At 45.6% G+C, this 21020-nt stretch overlaps 2 protein-coding genes across 5 annotated transcripts in view; both read left to right on the top strand.

The window, feature by feature from the left end:
* Positions 1 to 2276: 2276 nt before the first annotated feature.
* nek8 (NIMA-related kinase 8) lies at positions 2277 to 11078 on the top strand. 4 transcript variants are annotated; one of them, XM_084674453.1, is made up of 15 exons: positions 2277 to 2393; positions 3052 to 3205; positions 3911 to 4143; positions 4237 to 4368; positions 4603 to 4811; positions 4948 to 5027; positions 5118 to 5296; positions 5984 to 6131; positions 6566 to 6642; positions 6809 to 6926; positions 7190 to 7340; positions 8183 to 8346; positions 8566 to 8718; positions 9068 to 9226; positions 10409 to 11078. In XM_084674453.1, exons 2-15 carry the CDS (start codon positions 3070 to 3072, stop codon positions 10429 to 10431), a joined length of 1962 nt encoding a protein of 653 aa, XP_084530579.1. In that variant the 5' UTR covers positions 2277 to 2393; positions 3052 to 3069; the 3' UTR covers positions 10432 to 11078. The 4 variants fall into 4 exon arrangements, with proteins under 4 accessions (XP_084530579.1, XP_084530578.1, XP_084530577.1 ...); XM_084674452.1 differs by having other exon boundaries at positions 3000 to 3205; XM_084674451.1 differs by having other exon boundaries at positions 2285 to 2393; positions 3005 to 3205.
* Positions 11079 to 12004: 926 nt separating this feature from the next.
* traf4a (tnf receptor-associated factor 4a) overlaps positions 12005 to 21020 on the top strand; it is a 28922-nt gene continuing 19906 nt past the window's right edge. The window contains exon 1 of the mRNA XM_084674450.1: positions 12005 to 12523. Within this exon, the coding sequence (XP_084530576.1) occupies positions 12381 to 12523 (143 nt within the window). The 5' untranslated portion in view covers positions 12005 to 12380. The remainder of the gene's footprint in view (positions 12524 to 21020) is intronic.

The following is a 21020-nucleotide window of genomic DNA, read 5'->3' as shown; positions in this document are numbered from 1 at the left end:
TGGATATGATATGAATTTATCAAGCAGAGACATAATTCAGTACCTTTTAATTTCACTACAGAATTGTAACTCAAGTGTGTTTTTCCACTCTTGCTTCAACTATGCTCCTTTTATTTTTGTTCCACTTTTACCCAGGCATGACAACAGAATCCTTGCTCTAGGCAGATCTCACTGATTACACCACCGAAACTTACTTGTGTAGCCTGTCTACCATCAAGCCTGCCAGTCTCTCTCCAAGGCTGAAGACCAGGAATTGGCAATGCACCCTTAACAACAGTCTCTCTTGTTGAACAAAAAAAATACATTTAAAGAACAGGCAGATGTCCTCTATTAACTCTACATTGAAGCATCTAACGGCTATAGGCAGGTTAAATATGTGTTCAGCAGTGACTCATTTTAGTGGCAACTCTGAGAAATAGCTCATTGTGTTTTAAAGTAGATGTCCCAATGTCATGTGGGCTGCTGAATGAACTCTTTGTCCCTAGCTGGGTGCTCATTTAGGCTGTATTGATCATGTTGTCACCGTCCTTCCCTGAGCACTTGAGCACAGAAATGCCTGCAAAGGAGACTAGAAACTGCCAATGAGAGGAATTTAAGTGGCCATTTTTTTCAGAAGGCCAGTGAGTGCTTTAGAAGCTAGCCCTGCTCCGGACGACAATGGGGACAAAAAAAATCTAATTCACTGCAGGTAATAACGTTCCTTCAACCAGACCTAGAAAACTAACTTGAATATGTATTCAAGATGTGACAGTCTAAAATGCACTGTCAGTGAAGAAACATTTACTGTGTTAAGGCTTTTACAATGATGTTAACTGCCTGAAATGAACAGCAAAAACATGCTGTCTGGGTCAGCAAGGACCTCTCATCAGGCGGAACACTGCCACTAACGAGACACGCTTTTTATAGTTGACAGTGCCCAGTGTAAGACAGAGCCTGGGTAGAAGCATCTTTCCAAAGTGACAGTCTGAGACAATGTTCTACTGGTGGTTTTATGAGAGCGCACAATGAGTCACTTGTAGATTTACAACCTCAAGCAGCTCTGCCTTCGCAACAGGCGCATACCTTTTTCATATATTATTTCAGTGAGCTACTTACCTCAGCACATTCCTGGTGACTGACTATCCTACCTGGTGATAGATCTGAGTTGTTTTCCCTCAGTGTGAAAAGAAAACAATAAACACTGAAAAGGATAAATATGTCACCAAGCTGGTTCTAGTGGCGTGACAGGAAGTTCTATTGTGGAGTTCACTAAGGTCAACTACTAGCTACTTGTAGTAGTCATACATTCCATCTTCCTGTCAAAGACAATGCACTTCTTTGTCTTAAAGGTCAATATGTTTATTGCGAGCACACCAAACATTTCTCAACAACACAGTACGGTGCTCCACTTCAGCTTAGGGGCCATCGAGACCCTGGTTCTGATGGGGAGTCTTGTCCATGGGCAAGGCACTTCACCCTAATTGCCTCAAGGTGAATGTCCCTGTACTTACTGTAAGTCGCTCTGGATAAGAGCGTCTGTTAAATGAATAAATGTTATGTAAATGATGTGCCAGCACTTAACACACGTGGGTGAAGAGCTGTCCATGGTGCTGACCTGGTTGGCACAACTCAAACAAACCAAGTTACCACATACACAAAATAAGGTACAACACTACAAGAACTACTGTCTCAAGAACAACAGGCTTATTATCAAACAATGTATGCGTTTGATTTCTTGTGTTCCTGTGTTGACATAATCTCAATGCACGAACCAATGCCATGCTGTGAAATATAGTCCACCACAGTGTTGTATTATGGTAATAAATTTGAGTGGGGTGTCATTATGCATAATGATGTCTGTAATGTGCAGTTGATGCATTCAAAATCAGATAGGGTCTTATCTGAGGACAATGACTTTGCTTTTCCCAACAGCAGAGTAGAGACGGAAGTATAGAGGACAGAAACCATGTGGTCGCCTGCTTATCTTTGCTGAGGGGAAGGCGCTTCATAATTGCATTCTGTCTAGAGTCTAGACAGTATTACCTTTGGAACATAGCCATGAGGTCATACAATGTATGGGTCTCACCCTCCTCTGCTACATCTTTCCAGAGCTCATTCCCCCCCCCCCCCCCCCCCCTCTCTCTCTTCTCTCACACACGGGTTTTGAAATATGTCAAGTTCAGCTAAATGAGTTGATGTTGACAAATGACTTACACTTGCCGTGTAATATCTTTTTGAAAGACCGCTTTTGGCAAAACGAGACATGTACTTTTTGGCCGTTCTTGCTTTCCGTAGGAGGGGGATGTGTTGCTTAGAGACGATGGTGACTGTTTGTGCGCATCTGGTGCGCATAGATGGTAACGGAAGATGGAGAAGTATGAAAAAATCAAAGTTGTTGGAAGAGGCGCTTTTGGGTAAACCAAAAGTTTCCCACTTTTTACTTAGGATATGATCTCTAACTATTATTGCACGGCAGTTACCGGATAGCTAAATGTGTTTGAATTTCGGATTGTCGTCACGAATGTAAACATTCAGCCGCATCGACTAACTTTCCTCAAAAATATTTTGTTTGCAAGCGGGTTCACAGTTTGTTGTAGAAAGTAGCCTACTGTCACTGATAGCTACATAGCGCACCATTCTCAAGCTCGAAATGAATACAATTGTTCCAGTCGCGCATTCTACTCATACTTTAGAATTATGAAGACCGACATTGCAGGCTCATGCGCAAGAGTAGGCCGACGGAATGTTGTAGTCAGCGCTAACAACTGTACTTAACTCTTGTTCCGTAAAGACTTGGTTAAAGTTCGATAAATCGGATTCTACACTGAGTACACATGTTAAGAACACATTACAATAATACGTACTGCATGGCACGTCTCATTCATATATTAGAAAATAAAAAAATATACGAATTGTATCCCAAACTTTGTGTGGGATGGTGCTTACCTACCTCCACATACCCACCCAGTGCCAATATCAGACTGTCTCAACCCTCCCCTTCTCCCCGTCTTCTGTGACAGTATAGTTCACCTCTGTCGGCGGAGGAATGACGGAGCCTTTGTCATCCTGAAGGAGATCCCCGTGGAGCAGATGTCTCGTGATGAGCGCCTCGCGGCCCAGAACGAGTGCCAAGTGTTGAAGTTGCTAAACCATCCAAACATCATAGAGTACTATGAGAACTTCTTGGAAGACAAGGCACTCATGATTGCTATGGAGTATGCTCCAGGTAATCAGCTATCCCATTACATTGCATTATCCTATTGTTCATTACACAACAAGCTTTCTCACTGCTGCCTATATGCAGTGGCATAGGGCTTCACTAGCTGTTGTATCTCATTCCAATCCCTCAGGGACACAAAACGTTTTGTTTGCTTGTGTTGGAAAAATTCCCTGTTGGATCTCACAGTGTTGCCGACTGTCACGCCATCCGGTGTGACACTAGCGCTGCTGGTGTCGGTGTCAGGCTGAGATGATAGTAGTCATTGAGTTGAGTGCTTTATATCTCCAGGCTGAATCTCATGCCAGCCATTGTGTCAAAGTTGACAAGCATGATATCCTAATATGTCTTTGTCTACCGAAAATCAGTTCCTATGGGAGAGCTGTATAAGGCATATACTGTATAAGGTGTGACACTGTGTGTGATACTGTATAAGGTATATACTGTATAAGGTGTGACACTGTGTGTGATACTGTATAAGGTATATACTGTATAAGGTGTGACACTGTGTGTGATACTGTATAAGGTATATACTGTATAAGGTGTGACACTGTGTGTGATACTGTACAAGGTGTGACAGTGTGTGTGATACTGTATAAGGTATATACTGTATAAGGTATGATGCTGTGTGTGATACTGTATAAGGTGTGACGCTGTGTGTGATATAAGAACCCATAAATGTTGTTCTGTGGTGTTTCTGTTTCCATGGTGTAGGTGAAACGTTGGCGGACTACATTCAGAAGCGCTGCAACTCTCTGTTGGACGAGGACACCATCCTACATTTCTTTGTGCAGATTCTCCTGGCCCTCTACCACGTGCACAACAAGCTTATCCTGCACAGGGACCTGAAGACCCAAAACATACTGCTCGACAAGCACCAGATGATCGTTAAAATCGGAGACTTTGGAATATCCAAAATACTTGTCAGCAAGAGCAAAGCTTACACTGTAAGGGCACAACCGAGTGGTCGCAAAACGGACGTTTTTTGTACCGAAACAAAACCATAAAGGAGCCTTTTGTCTGTTCTTTGTTCTGTCCAGGTGGTGGGGACTCCATGCTACATTTCCCCTGAGTTGTGCGAAGGGAAGCCCTATAACCAGAAGAGCGACATCTGGGCGCTGGGTTGTGTGCTTTATGAGTTAGCCAGTCTCAAGAGAGCCTTCGAGGCTGCTGTATGTGACAGGCATTCCCTACTACAAAGAGAAATTAAGTCTTAATTTCATGGACGGTTTTTAACTGTCAATGGTTTTTACTTGAGCCTTTGAAGCTCTTATCTGTTTATCTCTGTGCAAAATTGATTCTTCGTTTTGGTAGATTAAGGGTAGGCTAACCGACCTCAAGCGAAAACCCATTTAAGAAATCACACGTTTTTCCACGTTTTCATCGACTCTTCTTTTGTCTTCCAGAACCTCCCGGCTTTAGTCCTGAAGATCATGAGCGGTACCTTTGCTCCGATCTCCGACCGCTACAGCCCAGAGCTGCGTCAGCTCATCCTCAACATGCTCAATCTGGACCCGTCCAAACGACCACAGCTCAACGAGATCATGGCCCTCCCTATATGCATACGACCACTGCTCAACCTCTACACAGATATTGGCAATGTCAAAATGCGCAGGTATATCTATGTTTATTACACAGAGGGTAAAAAAAAAAAAAGAAAGATACATAAACTCACAGTTGTATATAGTCATATCACTAAAACACAGGCATGTTATAGTTTGACTGAAGTCTTAACGTTGTTTTTGGTGTAGGATTGAGAAGCCTCTGTCCAGTGTGCACTCAGGTCCTCATGGTAGACCAGGAGGGAGACTAACCAACACCAGATCCAGAGGTGAGTCTCAGTTTCCCATCCCTAAATATGTCACATTATCAACCTTTAAAAACAGACGATTTCTGTATCCCATTCTATGTTGCGTTCTAGATGGACTGATGGGTTTGGGGAAGGTACACTCCCTGCCCTTGTCGTCGGTGTACACCTGGGGCAGTGGGATCTCAGCGCCTCTGCGGCTGCCCATGCTGAACACAGAGGTCCTGCAGGTGTCCCTGGGGCGGACCCAGAAGATGGGGGTCACCAAGTCAGGCCGACTCATCACCTGGGAGGTCTGCGTGTTTACCTGTCTGTCTGTCTGTCTGTCTGTCTGTCTGTCTTTCTGCTTGCCTGCCTGTCTGCCTGTCTGTCTGTCTGCCTGTCTTTCTGCTAGCCTGTCTGTCTGCCTGTCTGTCTGCCTGTCTGTCTGCCTGTCTGCCTGCCTTTCTGACTGTCTGTCTGCCTGTTTGCCTGCCTGTCAGTCTGTGTGTCTGTTTGTCTGACTGTGTGTCTTCCTTTCTAAATATAGCTAGTTTTCTTGATTATATCTTCACGGAAAATCCTCCACCTTGTACAATTATTCTTTGTTCATTTGAAATGATTCCATGTAAGATAAGGGGTTTGGTTTGAGTAATGGTAATGTCTCTCAGGAGGTGCTTTCCCATCTTCTAGCCAGATGTTCTGATCTGATGTTCTGATGTTCTGATCTGATGATCTGATGTTGTGATCTGATGATCTGATGTTCTGGTGTTCTGATGTTATGATCTGATGTTCTGATGTTCTGATGTTCTGATCTGATGTTCTGATCTGATGATCTGATGTTCTGATGTTCTGATGTTCTGATCTGATGTTCTGATGTTCTGATCTGATGTTCTGATCTGATGATCTGATGTTCTGATCTGATGTTCTGATGTTCTGATCTGATGTTCTGATCTGATGTGATGTTCTGTTGTTCTGTTGTTCTGATGTTCTGTGACTAGGCTCCGTCAGTGGGGTCAGGGGAGCCCTGCCTGCCCGGTGCTGTGGAGCAGATGCAGACCCAGTTCATCTCTCGTTTCCTGGAGGGTCAGTCTGGTGTCACCATCAAGTCTGTGTCCTGCGGAGATCTCTTCACCACATGTATGACAGGTAGGTGCCACCTCAGGTTGCTGTCGCAGACCCGGCGTTGCTGTCAGGTCAGCCTAATTATGGGGTTTTGATGGTTGTTTTTGACTCACCTACTGCTCTACACTGCCCCCACATAAACACCAGAGCAGTATCTGCCTTTGTGGATGTAATGGCCTCCTCTCCTACACTAGTGGAACAAACCCATTAATCTGCGTTTGTCCTCCCTGTTAAACCTGTTTTCTGTATTGCTGGCTAGGCATTACTTAAGATGCTCAAACGATGAAGACACACCACAATGTCACCATGACGGACGTAGCTGCCATTAGTCCAACACCACATGCAGATAACACAGAAATAAAGAAGCTCTCTTCACCATAGTGAGAAAGTCTGTCTACAACCCAGTCCAGCTCATATTTGTGCCATATTCATCAACTCTGTTAATTGTCTATTTGCAGATCGAGGCATTATTATGACGTTCGGAAGTGGAAGCAATGGATGTCTCGGCCATGGGAATTTTAATGATGTCACACAGGTGAATGTCGTTTTCATTTAAGGAGTTGGATCCCTCTTCATTGATAGGAGTGATTATTACTCACTTTGGCGAGCAAAGCACTATTGAATATGTTATAATCCATTAATCCAAGGCTATAAATAGTGGAGATGAGTGTTGTGAGGCCTGGTGATGTTGTTGTGTTCAGCCCAAGATCGTGGAGGCCTTGCTGGGGTATGAGCTGATGCAGGTGTCGTGTGGGGCCTCCCATGTTCTGGCCGTGACCAATGAGAGAGAGGTATTTTCCTGGGGAAGAGGAGACAATGGTAAATGAACAACAAGTATTTTTCTCTCTTCTCAAATTCCTCACTGTCGTCATGTGACAGCAATGCCGGAGAGACGTTTCAGCCTCTCAGTTGGATGTCTGTCCCCCCTGGAGGGGTTCAGATGGATTAGTGGTTAGGGAATCGGGCTATTAATTAGAAGGTTGCCGGTTCAATTCCCGGCCGTGCAAAATTACGTTGTGTCCTTGGGCAAGGCACTTCACCCTAAACGCCTCGCGGCATAAAATGTGTGTCCTTTGTGACAGGTCGCCTTGGCCTCGGCACCCAGGACTCCCACAACTCTCCCCAGCAAGTGTGTGTACCGGCTGGGTTCGAGGCCCACAAGGTGCTTTGTGGGGTAGACTGTTCCATGATCATCAGCGCCCAGCACGACATTCTGGCCTGTGGCAGCAACAGGTACCATTTAGAAGTACATCCTTAAACCAACCTTATCTGGCATCGACACAAGTGTCTGTTTACACGGGCAATGAGTTTTACGATCGAAATGTATTTATGTTCTCTGCCTAAGCATCGACTTGTCTTTTCATCAGTTTAGAAGATAATTAACACTCTTATTTACAGAAAGTGTGGTGAAACTGCACATCTGTGCACCCTAAAGAGACAATAAATATTGCATGTGACAATCTACAGAGCTTAACTTGCACTCAGGTAAACAACACTACTCAACATCTCCTGCTCTAATATGCTGCCTAGCCTCGCTTTTCTCTGACATACTTAGTTGAGTCAGTGTTTGAATTTATGGAGGCGGTTAGCATTATCTTCCAGGCCCAGATCCAGTGAGGCAGCATTCTCTCACGATGACAAACTCTCTCTGTCGTTGTCAACCCATCACTCAGCGGTGCTGTGGGCAGGATACAAAGCTCTGTATCCCAGGCGGGGGGGAGGGGGAGAGAGGAATGAACACACGAAGGCTTAGAGCTGAGGGGAAACTTAAATACCTGTGGTCAGGACTTCTTCCTGTTGCTCCACACACTGCAGTGTGTTTGCGGTATCTTGAACATTTCTTGCTCTCAGAACAACTCCCCTAGACTTGATCGGGACTGTGGTTTACCAGCAGAGTTTACCACAACGTATCTATAAGGAATCAGCATTTCCCACATTGTCCTTTGACTTACCACTGTTACACTAGAAAAAGTGTTGTAATACAGTTGTTACATTGTTCATCACAGTGTATATAATGAAATGCAGGCTGTTCCGATTCCAGTGGGCTACATTAAGTATGTTGTGTTTGTTATTAGGTTCAATAAACTTGGATTGGACAAGATCACGGCCAGTGATGAGCCAGCTTCCTCTGACCAAGTAGAGGAGATCCACTCCTTCACCGCAGTCCAGTCAGCTCCCCTGAACGTGGAGAAGATCGCTTACATCGACATCGGAACCGCCCACTCTGTCGCTGTCACAGGTACATTTATTTTCCTAATCTCTCGTTCTGTGCCTGTCTGTCAGGCCACCGTTCACACAGATTCCAATCACGGTTTCAGTTTCTAATAAGAGACTAATAATCTCTGTAAGGTGATCCACCCTGTCTGTCAATTCTGACTGTTACACAATCGAGCGCACACAGAACAATGCTCTTCATTCTCTGCTTGGGCGTCGTGGCGTCCTGTTCCGGTGTGCACAGATAGGGGGCAGTGTTTTACCTTTGGCAGTAACCAACATGGTCAGCTGGGCTGTAGCTCTCGCCGTGCCAGCCGCGTGCCCTATCCCATACCAGGACTGCAGCGCATCGCCATGGCAGCCTGCGGCGACGCCTTCACGTTAGCCATCGGAGCAGGTGAGAGAGCGGCAACCAAAGGGTGCATTAAAACTCCAACCGATGCACACGAGAAAGAGATGTACGTGGAAAGGGATGACTGAGACAATAAAGAATGAGACAATAAAGCCAAACGTGTCAAAGATCAGCTTGACCCCTGTTGGGAGATAGCAGGCAGCCACCTCTGTGGAGCTTCATTGTTTAGGGCTGGCTTTGTTCAGCTTGGTGGGGATGAAGCTATTATGGCGCCTGGGCAGGACTAGGGCTATCAGTCTAAGAACTGTGTGGATTAATGACTCGTTGGTGCGGGGAGGTATTGGTAGCTGTGTTGACCTGTGTTGACCTGTGTTGACCTGTGTCCTTCTGACAGAGGGGGAGGTGTACACCTGGGGAAAGGGGGCCCGCGGACGTCTTGGAAGGAAGGAAGAGGATTCTGGGATACCGAAGCCTGTGCAGCTCGATGAGAGCCACCAGTTCACGGTGACATCGGTGGCCTGTTGTCATGGCAACACTCTGCTGGCGGTGAAACGTAATATTTTAGCCATTACCTTTTGTTAACAGCTGCTGTGAAATTGCTGTGTGTGCTGTATGTGTGGTGAAATATAACAGCAGTCACTAATCCATGAAGCAAAGTGTAAGATCCCCTTTGATGATGCTTACAGAGATGTTTCCTTGTGTAGGATAAAGAGTCTGAAAGAGGGCATTTGTACAAAAAGGCAGATAATTAACCCTACAATGCAGATTTATCTGTAGCTTTGCCTCACGCAGTCAATTCAGAAGTGACCAAGTCTCAGCCTCATTGTATCTTTCATAGCCTGAGGGCTGTCTGCTAACAGCAGCTAATTAACTGGGGATGAGGCAATCTGTTGTTCCTGGCTCTCTACAGGCAATGAAATGAACAAGAAAAGAGCCCTTGTCTTCTTTTTTTCTTCTTTCGTTGCGTACCGGAGCTTTCTCTGTGAGCCTCTAACCAACAGACGTCTGACTCTCATGTCTCAGACGCAAACACGCTCTTCAGCTACCTTTCCCAGGTCGTAGTTTACTCTGACAGTCATCTTCCTTGTTTGATATCAATCTCGGATTGCCTGAATGCCATGCGCGGGTCAACATAGAGGCTGCTGAGCAGTGCCCCTAGTGTAACGAGAGGAGGCACATTTCAGACAATGATTATAGTATTTTTCTAAACGGCAGCGTTACTACTCTGCTTTACAACGATATCTATTGAACGGATGGTTGGATTAAAGCCCCGCCCTACCGACCGCATCATTTGAAATAGATGCAGATTTAGTAAAAATTAAATTGCAAGACAATCTTATCAGTATGGGAGATATCTGTGATCCTTGGAAGGGACCCAGTTATGCCAGTGTTTCAGAGTACTGATGACCTGCACCATGTGACCTGAGAAACATCATGGAAGGCAGTCTGCCCTTCAGTAGAGGTCATTTCATCTGTACTAGATGAAAGCTTTGGTTGAATATGATATGCCCTGGGATGAGTGCATCAGTCCTGACAGGCCTAATCTGTAAACGGTAATCCCCGTAGCCTGTACTCATTAAATACAGTTGTGGGTTTGATGTAATCCATAAAATAGTGTAGATGGAAATTGAATGTCAGCCACTTCCATGTAATTTTATTCCGAGCTTGCTTTTGGTGCTGCTTTAAGTGATATGTTGATACATAATCTGATTACCTGTCTCTCTCTCTTTTTCAGCCTTACTAGAGGAGCCCAGATGACTGTGTCCCTCTCCCCCTCTCTCCCCCCGACCCTTCATGGCTGTCACATGAGACGCCACAGTTTTGCGAGGTGAAGGACAGCTTCCTCTGAATTACCTCTCTCAGAGGCCCATCTACACAGCAGTTGAAGGATTTCTCCTCAGTCCACAGCACATCCAACTGAATTCTAGTTACTCTATCATTTCCCCAAGCGTGTTTCCAACGATTAAAGCAGTTGTCTGGAAATGGAACAGAGTTACAAAGGAAATTTACAGATGTCATATATGTCCAATGTCAGAACTCACAATTTCTTCAGGTTTTCAGAAGTGCTGGACATTTCAAGTAATCCAACTGCAATCAGGTTTGCAGGAATTCATTTGGAAGTTGACATGTTCCAACACACTGTCCTTTCTTACAAGCAAGGTTAGCATGGTAAAAAAACAAACATCTATAAGGAAGTAAGACTGGTTTGGTAGCTAGTGACCCAGCACTGAAGGAGACAAAACAATGTGTTGAAAACTAGTTTTATGACTGACATGTTATGCAGAGTGCAAATTATACAATGATAATAGGGAGGGTCTCCAGGGTGTAAAGTAATATTTACGATTACAGGTAAGAACGATATATAAATGTATTGACCCCCGGGGGTCAAGCCCCCCCAGCCCCCCACCTCCCCCCCCCCCCCCAGTAATTCGAACCTCGACTTAATGACTGACTCATTTAATTAATCAAAGGATGCCAGAAAGCCTGGCCCTCAGAAGCCTGCTAAAGTAATCATATACTTATTCAATATTACAAATATTAATTATAAGTAGCAACATAACTGCCTATTGTAATTACGGCTTGTATTATATTATAATTCTACAGTCATTGCTATTTTTCTATGTGTTTTGTAGGATCATTTGAAACGGTATTGCTTGTGCTCATTTGTAAGTATTGCAAGTATCGTATTTCTTGTTCCCAAGCCTCGCTGCTTTTGTGTGATGATGTAATGTTGTGGCAATGAGTTGGCTGAGGATTCAGTGAATGTAGAGACTCGCTTTGGTTAGCAGAGAGCACTTTTCTATCCAAGTTTCAAACCCAACTGTCGAAGCCTCCTCATTTGTCGATAGATATATTTGTTTTATAGTCCAGTTTATTTGTACATCTTTGCATGTCATCTGACTTCTTTGTTTGGTTCAAACCGTTGTCGCCACTAGAGGGCGCCTGCCTCTAATTGTAGATCATGGTCCAAGATCCATGTAGTCAAATAATATATGGATTTAATTGTAAAAAAAAAAAAATACTAGATCAGGTATAAGATGGTTAATTACATATAAAATCCCATTACAACCATGAATATTGTTTGTCAGAGTCTGGGATTTTTCCTGAGTTTATTTGCTTACGTCCTTGACTGTTTAAAATATCCCCTTGTCGCATGAAAGCTAAATAACAGACACCTAATAAATCAAAGAAAAGATATGCAGCTGTATTTGTCGGGATATTGACCCAGGGCAGAAAGAGGCATACGGAAGACTGGTATTTCACATTTGACTCCTCCTGCAAGCAGTAGGCGGGGTTATAGATATACCTAAACAGATGGGATGAAAGCATTGTCTGCTGCCTGTCAGTCGTGCTAGTACAGAGCAGAGGGAACCAGAACTTAAGACAAAATATCACCGTATTTGGCTAGACCTAAGAAATAGGGGATTGTCGATCATTTCTGTCGTCCGTTTATATTTGTCACAACGGTTGGACAGTCGAAGCTTCCTTTTGTTTCCATGCACTCAGTCACCCAGACGAAGAGAAGAAGCTGAATACGGTCAAAACCCTAGTCTCGCCGATCGGTAGCAGAACGAACATGAAGAGCAGAGCGTCGCGCTGAGGGCGGCCATCAACATCCGTAGTAGTGCATTATACCCTACATTGAAAACACGGACATTGAGTAAAGACACTTTTACCTGTATCTTACATCTGCGGATCAAGCAGCAATGCCGGGGTTTGATTACAAGTTTCTGGAGAAACCGAAGAGACGCTTTCAATGTCCCTTGTGCAGTAAAGCAATGCGCGAGCCTGTTCAAGTCTCTACCTGTGGCCACCGATTTTGTGACACATGTCTGCAAGAATTTTTAAGGTAAGACGATTGTTTGTGAAAAAGACAGATACGTGGGGAGATTAAACATGCAGGTAAACGGACTCACTGATGAATGACAGAGGTAAAACAGCCGGTGGAGGATGACAGAAACTGCAATACATCCATGACCAGTTTCGGTAAGACAACAATAAATAGAGTATCTGTAGGTAGGTGTGCCCTTTACCCTCGCAGGTTAATCATCAGACAGGAAACACGAAGAATGCAGTTATGGTTGTATTATCACATATTTGAACTTAACAAATTATACGTTAAGCTTTTCCCCTTTGACTGACACTGTTATAGACTCCCTGGTTTAATCTAATTTCAAATCAAGTTCATGAACCAGTCATCAGAGGCACCTTTGTTATGTTCCTCATATGTAAATCCATATCGATTTTCCATAATTAAATTCAAATTGACCCAACGGGCAAACAAACATCTCTTAGTAGGCTATGGCACAGTAACTATCTTAAACAACCGTCTTTGATCTTGAGATTTCCTTTGTAAACATTGAAGGTCTAAGAAACTAAGATAATGATGATGATGAAATTCCTAACGTGTTACGATCTGATCGTGTAGATCTAAAAAGTTGTGATCAGTCTGGTTGTGATGATTTGAAGTTTTAGCGCCTTGAATTTTCCAGACATTGGCATCACATGCAAACAATTATCTCAATGTGCGGTCCTGGGTAGCCCAAGATGCAACAACTGTATGTGCTTGTTCCCGTATATGAATATGCCCAGGGTATATACTGACTGTACACATGTGTGTGCGTGCATGCGTGTTAACGTGTGTGTGTGTGTGTGTTTTCACCCAGGCAGAGGGGACCCACTCCCCGTGCCCTGTCGGCTTTTTTGCCCTTAGGCTGTGTGCCTGGGTTTTGGGTCAAGGGGAGGGAGGGTAACAGAGGCATTGGGACTGCCTCGGAGGAGGGATTAAAGCGATCTCTCTGTTGAAATGAGGGCTCCAGGGTGCTGAAAGAAGAGGGGACCTTTCACTCAGAGGCTGTGTTCCTCAGACAGTCATATGTGAGGCTCTTCAGCCTCCCCCCTCATCACTCCAGCCTCTGGTCTGCCCTGTTAAAAATTCTCCAAGGCTCATTAGACCGTGCTTGTGGTGCATGAGGAACTGTAAAGAAATCACTTAGATCGTCGTACCCTTTCGCCATAACCTGGGAAGAAAATGTATTTTGTGCATCCGCTTGAAAAGACGATGGGCAGCCTGTTTGTTTTTTAAAGTTTTAAAGATGTTTCAGTTTGTCTTCACTTTCACTCACCAGAGATGACCAGAAGTGGACTCTGCCTTCACACATGGTCGTCTTATCTTCTCCTCCACACCGATTTAGGCAATGCAAGAAAGGCTCTTCCAGTTGCACACTGTAAACCTGTCTGATGTTGATGGTCTGGTCCAGGCAGATAAGTGCTCCCCTGTCATAGAGCCAGCTTTACATTATACAGAAAGAGAGTTTTTGCTTTTTTCAACTTTGTGGTTCCATATCCAAGAAAAGTTGATATGCACTCAAAGCAAACAAGTATTATACTGTAGCCTAAATGCTTAATTAATTCAAGGCCCTAGATTAGCCACTGTAATGAGCTCCAGAATGATCAGAATTCACCAGAATGTACTGAGCTTCCGAATGGAGTCAGTACAGGCAGTCTAAAACGAGGGCGAATGAAGAAGACTATTTCTGATCGATGACTAGGCGTTTTGTCCAACTCACCTCGGAGCTTCCTGTCTGGGTTTTCATTCCCAGTGAAGAGTGAATGAGCCGCTGATCCTGAACATCCCACTCAAGGCTTCTTCTTCTTTGTGTGTTCGACAAGAAAGTGCTCTCTGTCGGATTTCGAGAGGTCACGTCTAAGCTACAGTAACTTGGAACCAACAAAAACTGGTTTATGAGTCAGGTGGGTTTAAAATACCTTTTTCAAAACCAGACAATGTCAAAGGCAGCAAATCTATTTTGGATATATGGTATGGTTAATGTTTCTCTCTTTTCCATTTGACTTTGGATTGTAATGCATTTGACAATTGTCTTTGTAGGATGTTATGGTTGATATACTATTAAACACAATACAACAATACACCTGTGGTGTACACCGGTACTGTATTGTCAGATGATTTGGGCCATTTGGCATAATCCCCTCCATTAATTACACCCATAAGTGGAAAGTAGTTAATTGATCAACCCAGTAATAGCCTCTTTACTAGCCAAGTTCACTGAGTGCATTTCCATTGTCTTAATTAATGAATAATGCCAACAGAGGGTGTAGACATTGAAGTCTTCCTAAATGAGCATGGATGATTCTGAGCAGTGTGTATGAAAGCTAAAGGAGTTTAATTGAGACTTGTACTGTAGACATTGTGTAACAGTGTAGTTCCTTTACCACGATAGTCTGTGTTAGTGCCAGCCCAGACTTGCCATCCTCTTCTTACTCTGACAGCTTCAACAGGGTCTTCAGGACATACCTGCACTCAACCACAATCTGCCTCCTGGCTGAAAATGTAACCACGTTTCAGAAGTATGAATCTGCTAGTGTATGTGGGTTTTCTTATCAACTGTTTCTGTATACATTTTCCCAACTGTGGAACAAACAATGTTTCAGTTGACAGTTGGACTTCAGTGATTTGCAGAGTCATGCAATTGTTATGAAAAGAACGGGAGAAGTAGCATGTCTGTCTGCATGTTAGCATGTGATGCTAATGGACTGCGTTTCCGCATTGGGGGAGGGGGGGGGTGTATACAACACTAGACCCGGAGGCTCACCCAGAGTCACAGAACACAGAGACCCACCCAGCGGCTTATCTCTCCTGCTATCTACTCTCACATTCCTCAGCAAGGCCAGCTGCTTGGGCAAACCTCGGGCAATTAATTCCTGGCCTTGTTAGCAAAAACAGATCCAATGATTATTGAGAACCGTGATTCAGGGCTGGAGATGACTGAAGCCATGGTTGTGCTCTCCACATGCTAGACTTCATGCAGTGATCCATCCAGGCTTAGTGTCTGTGAGCCAAAGCCGTCCCCAACACATGCTAGTGTGTCGTCTCCGTGGGAACCCAGGGCTGTTGCCTGTTCTTGACATGGCTGTGATTAGTTGGTTCTGCTCCCTAACTTCTTCCTGGGTCTCAACACTGAGCCACTGTAACTTCTGTGTTCCTCGGGTGTCCTGCAGAGCTGATATTCTAATACGGGAATCAGCCATGGGTTGATTATTATTATTCCTCCCCGTAGGCCAGGAAATGGAGAAATATGTGTTTGGAGTGTTTTTGGAGGGATTATGATTCATTTGACATTGACACACTTTCTATGAGTTTTGCTGATGCAGGACTGTGGAAGGCTCCCACACACAGAAAGAGAGGAGAACACTGAGGGCCCTCTAAATCTCCATCACGGGCATCCTCACAGCCTTTTCTGACCTCTTTCCACCTCATCCTCTCCCTTTTTTTCCACTGTTTGGAAAAGAGAGTGGTTCTTCAACGAGTCCACAAAGACCTTATTGCGAAGCGGGGATGAGTTCGGAGGAAAGAAAGAAAAAAGGGAATGATTGATGTGGTTTCCGACGACAGAGAGATAGAGAGAGGTTGTCTGAGGAAACTGGGTTAGTGACATTTCTCTTCATTAAAGGCAGATGAATAGACTTTGTCCTCTGTGTGTTTAATTGATTATGGGATGCAGAATGGAGGCTTTTTGACTGGTCAGCGAGCGAGTGTCTCTTTAAGGAGTGAATGAGATCCGGTAGTACTGGTGCCCAGTGCTGTGTGTCAGCCAGGCACGCTCTGGCAGCTGGGCCTGTGTATGTGTGTGTGTGTGTGTGTGTAGGTCCTCAGTGCCAAGGGTTGTAGATGAATAGCTGTCTGTACATCCGCTCTCCCATCCCCATTGGTTCCACACAGAGCCCTCACAGTCCTCAACAGGTGTCCTGAGGCATTCATGCTGCACCTGATCTTGGGAGGAGGAAGAAAACCAGGAAGGATGTTTCCCCTCCGTCCTCTCCCCCCCCCCACCCCCCACCCCCCCATGACTGACCCCAAGGAACGTCAGGAGGGTGTGTGCGTGTGGGAGGATGGGCGGGCGGGCGGGGGGGCGGGGTGTAGTGAAAGCCCCAGGCTCCTGGCCTTCGCCCTGGGTGGTGGAGGGCCTCACAGACTTGGGCTAGATGAGGTTGCTGCTGTCAGCGGATGTAAAGTGAACTACTGGGACAGAGCTGGAAACAGCCTAGTATCACTGAGGCGGAAACAGAGAGGAGTGGCATCTTTAGAGAGACACTTACAACAAAAGGAACTGAGGGCCTGTTGAATTTGCTCAGAACCAGTCCAACTAATAACACCTATAGTCTTTCTCCAAGTACCTTATTAACCGCATATATCTTTGTGTATAGGCATGTATTTTCAACCCCGAAGGGCCTAAGTAGACAACATTGATAAATGTGTTCCAGGTGAACCTTGACCTTTCCTCACACGTGCACAGACTTTGAACCAGGCCCCATTGTGTGTCAGTTCACTGCTCCCTGAGCTCTGTAGTCAGCCGTTAAACCTGACCTGCCAAAACACAGCACCTGGCCAAGTACAAACAACCCTCTTCAAACAGAAGTACAGGTGCAGAATGACAACTGTATCCAACTTATCCATCTATTCAACGGACAGAGTGGCTTTTATGACATATAGGGGGCATATTAAAGACCCTTGTCTATACATTTGGACTCTTTTTAGCCCTTTACATTGCTAAATTGTTTTTCCAAAAGATAAACAGCTGGAATCATTTGTCCATTACAATCTTTTTTTTTATGCAACAAACTGCAGTTGAATACTCAGAGTTGTTGTCGGACAGCCTACCAGAAACCTGACAACCTCTATGGAATTTATATTGCCTCGATAACAGGTTTCTGTTTTGTCCATCAAACACAGTTTACAGTGTATTTGAGCTTTGTCAGCATTTCTGTAAGTACCTGTGTGCAAATGTGGGTTAAGGGTTGGCGTGTCGAAACCCCCCAGAGATTATAAATGTTTAGGTTTTACAAGACATGATAAAGGTGCTGTAACGAGAGAAGACACACATCAGTTCAATTAACATTACACACGTCTTCTTGTTCAGGATGTCAGTTTTAATATAATCTCTTGTTTTTGTTAAGCAATCCCCCAAAAGAACCCACATCCTACAGACGGGGGAGGGGGGTGGGGGGTGGGGGGGGTTGAGAGCCTGGTCTGCAGGATGATGTCACTGCGAGGGCCCCTCAGGAGGACGCTGAGGGCCTCCAGAGGTCCAGCTGCGTCAGATGACATCTCTGAGAGAAAGTCTTCTGACATGGTTAGACAGCTGCAGAGCTCCCACATTCAGATGGGTCAGCCACGTAGAAATATTGTGAAGCTGTGTGTGTGTGTGTGTGTGTGAGATTTGAGCATGGTTCATTAAGTCTAAGTGTTCCGGATTTAAGGTATTTGTGCTAATTGCAAGCATTTCAAGATGATGTGTGTGAAAGTGCCTACATACGGTGGTGAAATTCACACTTCTTAAAAAAGCAGAGCACTTAAAATTCCTCGCTAGATTTTCTCCCCCATTGAAAGGTCTAGCCTCGTCTAATGCCCAGGTCACATTCCAGCGCTGATGCCCTCTCTCCCTCTCCACATCAGTTCAAAACACCATTGTATCTGTCCCACAAAAGGAGAGTTTGCAAACAAAAACTGCACGAAGCAGCCAAGACCATGTTTGAGACATGTCCTGGCTTGTCCACGACTATAGGAGGTCCTATTGAACCGGGTCTCCCAGCCTGGCGAGCTAAACAAGAGCAAGGGATGCATTCCAGCTCTGCAGTGGAGCACCTTGCCATTCACTGGGGCAGCAGGCGAGGGCCAGGCTGCCTAAGCCCAGCCCTATCGCTGGAGCCCTGCCAGTTGGCCCAAAGCCTCCAGCATGGATGGCCAGTGCCTACATGTACATGGGTATGCATGTTATGTGAAAGAACTTCAGATAACACCGTGTTCAAGTCCTCTCGGCCTAGTCTGTTGCCCCAACAACACGTATAATCTGCCGCAACCCCTCCACAGCAGACTCTGTGTCTTCGTTCAGTAAGAATATATTATTATACAGCTAATCGCCTGTCTTCCTGGTGTCTGACTCACTCCTTAACTGCCATTAGACGGACAGTCATCATCTCCGAGGCCAGACATTTTACGGTTGCGCGTTTAATTGAGTGTTAACAAACAGTGTTGTGTTGAGGAAGGAGACTTAAGGATTGTAAGAAGCGAGGGAAGCTGCCAGGGAGGGTGTGGAGGGTGGGTTGTAGATGACAGTAACGGCTGATTCAAGGTCCTGGTGCAGACATGGTGGGTATAGAGGGCCAGGGTACGCACTGAGCTTAGCTGTTTGACACTGTCGCCCTCCTCAGCTCGCCCGCATCTGCGCCCTGCTCCCTGTTGTGCCAATCGGCTTCCCCCAATCTGTCTCTGCACAGGTCACTGCACTGAGCGCAAACATGCTTCGTGCATGCACACACACACACGCATGCACACACAAATGTTCAGACTCCCACAGATATTAATCATGTGAATTATTCACATTCCCAAATATTCATGCTCATTCATTTTAATACGGTTTCTCTTATCTAAAGATGGAATAACATAAATATTCCATGGTTTAGAGACGTGCATGGGGTTAATGGCGGGCTGGGTGGGTAGGGGGGTCATGTGGGGTAGGCCACTAAGGGACCAGTGCTTCTGGTTACTGGGCCGTGCAGCAGGCATGTGAGGAATCTGTGTCTGGGTACTGAATAGAGAGCAGCTGGGCCGAGATGGACCGAGTGGGAAAGGGAAAGCAGGAAGTCAGAGATTGTGTGTGTGTGTGTTGAGGGTGGAGGGGGAGGGGGTGTCTTGGTCCAGTGAGGCACCTGTCCCAATGAAAGGCTTCTCTATGGATGAGAACAGGTGTTAGCAGAGCAGTTAAGCTCCTCGCTTAAAGTATACACACATACTGCAAATTAAAGTCATTTATTGTTGCGGGGGCCCCCGTCAATGGTAAGATCATCGGCTATTCACTCCGGGTCCTTCCGCTTCACCAAGCTGCTTCATTTAGAAAAAGACCAGGGGGGAGGGGAGGGGGGCCCTCCTTCCTGGCCTCCCCAACCCTCCTCTGCCCCTGGCCTCTAATGCCATCAGGCAGGGTTGTGGTGGTTCAGGCCTTTAACCAACAGCCCAACTACTCTCACCTCCACCGGTTGCACCAAGCGTGTGTGTGTGGCATCCTTGCATCTCCCTGTCAGATCAGTTTCAAATATGTCAACTCTCCACAAAGCCCCCCCCCCCCCCACACACACACACACACTTCCTCCTCCCCCTGCACAGACGGTGTATTGATCTGGTGAAAGAGCCAAGTGGAGGAAGTGACACGGCCAAGTGGAGGAAGTGACACGGTTCATGTGTGACCAGCTGCATCGTTCACTGGGCTCGTTCAGGAGGGAAGAACGTTCCAGCAGCACACCCTGTCCTTTTCACCTTCTCATTCATTTCCTATTTCATTCTCTCTCAGTTTGACCTAGACTTAATATAAATTGGGCTCTATGTAAATTATACATATAAATTATACTCTGGGGATAGTTATTCTTTTACTAGATTACTTATGGTGTGGTGACTTGATACTGCCCATCATGGCCAGGATTGTTCTGACCTGAATAAGAGATTTCATATTTCGATGAGCCCATCCTGGTGGTAAAAAAAGTACCTTTCATCAGGACCCTTTTAAATCCACTGATTATCAAGGTTAACCTGATGAAGTGTGACCAGCGACAGACCCAGAGAGACGCAGACTGACCTCGGACCGCAAAGCCCAAGTGGACCTCAGACGCGTGTATTTGTTGTAAATCCACATGGCTAGCTGTTCTCTGGGTTTCTCCCTCGTCGCTCTCTTTCTCCTGCTCGTTGTAAACGCCTGTCACATTTATGTCAGTGTCTGTCCGGGCTTCAGAATGCTTGCGACAGGAAGCCTGCTGCCCAGGCGTGAGGACACAAAGGAGACCGGATGACGTCAGCGCCTTGCCTGACTCCACAAAGAAAAAGCATCCTCTTAACGGAGGTTTAGCTGCGGCCGAGCGCCGGGGGTGGCCAGCCGTCTGCGTGCATGGCTGGATGGGGAGGGGGGACAAGGAGCAGGGAAGCAGGGAGGAGGAGGAGAACAGGATTGTATTTCCTCATTGGATTGTTTTCACTTCTCTCTGAAATGCACGTGGGCCCCAGACGTGTTGATAAGGAGAACGGGAGCCACAGCATGTCTGGAAACAAGCTCCAGACCTTATCGAGTGTGTGTGTGTGTGTGTGTGCCAGTGGCTAGACTACAAAGCCGTGTCTGTCTACTGCGTTGTATCTTTCACACAAAGAACCAGGGAGGGAGGTGAAGATCATGGCACATTGCTCAGAGCGGACCTGAGCAGCAGTGTAGTGAGCATCAGAGAAACATAAAGGTTCCAGATGATTTACAGTTATAACTTCTTTTGGGTGAATCTTGGGGTGAAAA

This window comes from Hypomesus nipponensis, chromosome 15, assembly GCF_054491055.1.
Source record: "Hypomesus nipponensis isolate SF chromosome 15, ASM5449105v1, whole genome shotgun sequence".
In the NCBI taxonomy this organism is placed as follows: Eukaryota; Metazoa; Chordata; class Actinopteri; order Osmeriformes; family Osmeridae; genus Hypomesus; species Hypomesus nipponensis.
Note: the sequence above shows the minus strand (reverse complement) of the source record. Positions and strands in the feature narration are given on the sequence as shown.

What these genes read in the sequence shown, in the direction of transcription:
- nek8 (XM_084674451.1), top strand. Translation starts at nt 2,300, where the DNA reads ATGGTGACTGTTTGTGCGCATCTGGTGCGCATAGATGGTAACGGAAGA. An exon ending in CCACTCTGTCGCTGTCACAG is followed by an intron (nt 8,347 to 8,565) that starts GTACATTTATTT and finishes CGGTGTGCACAG; the next exon opens with ATAGGGGGCAGTGTTTTACC. An exon ending in CACGTTAGCCATCGGAGCAG is followed by an intron (nt 8,719 to 9,067) that starts GTGAGAGAGCGG and finishes TCCTTCTGACAG; the next exon opens with AGGGGGAGGTGTACACCTGG.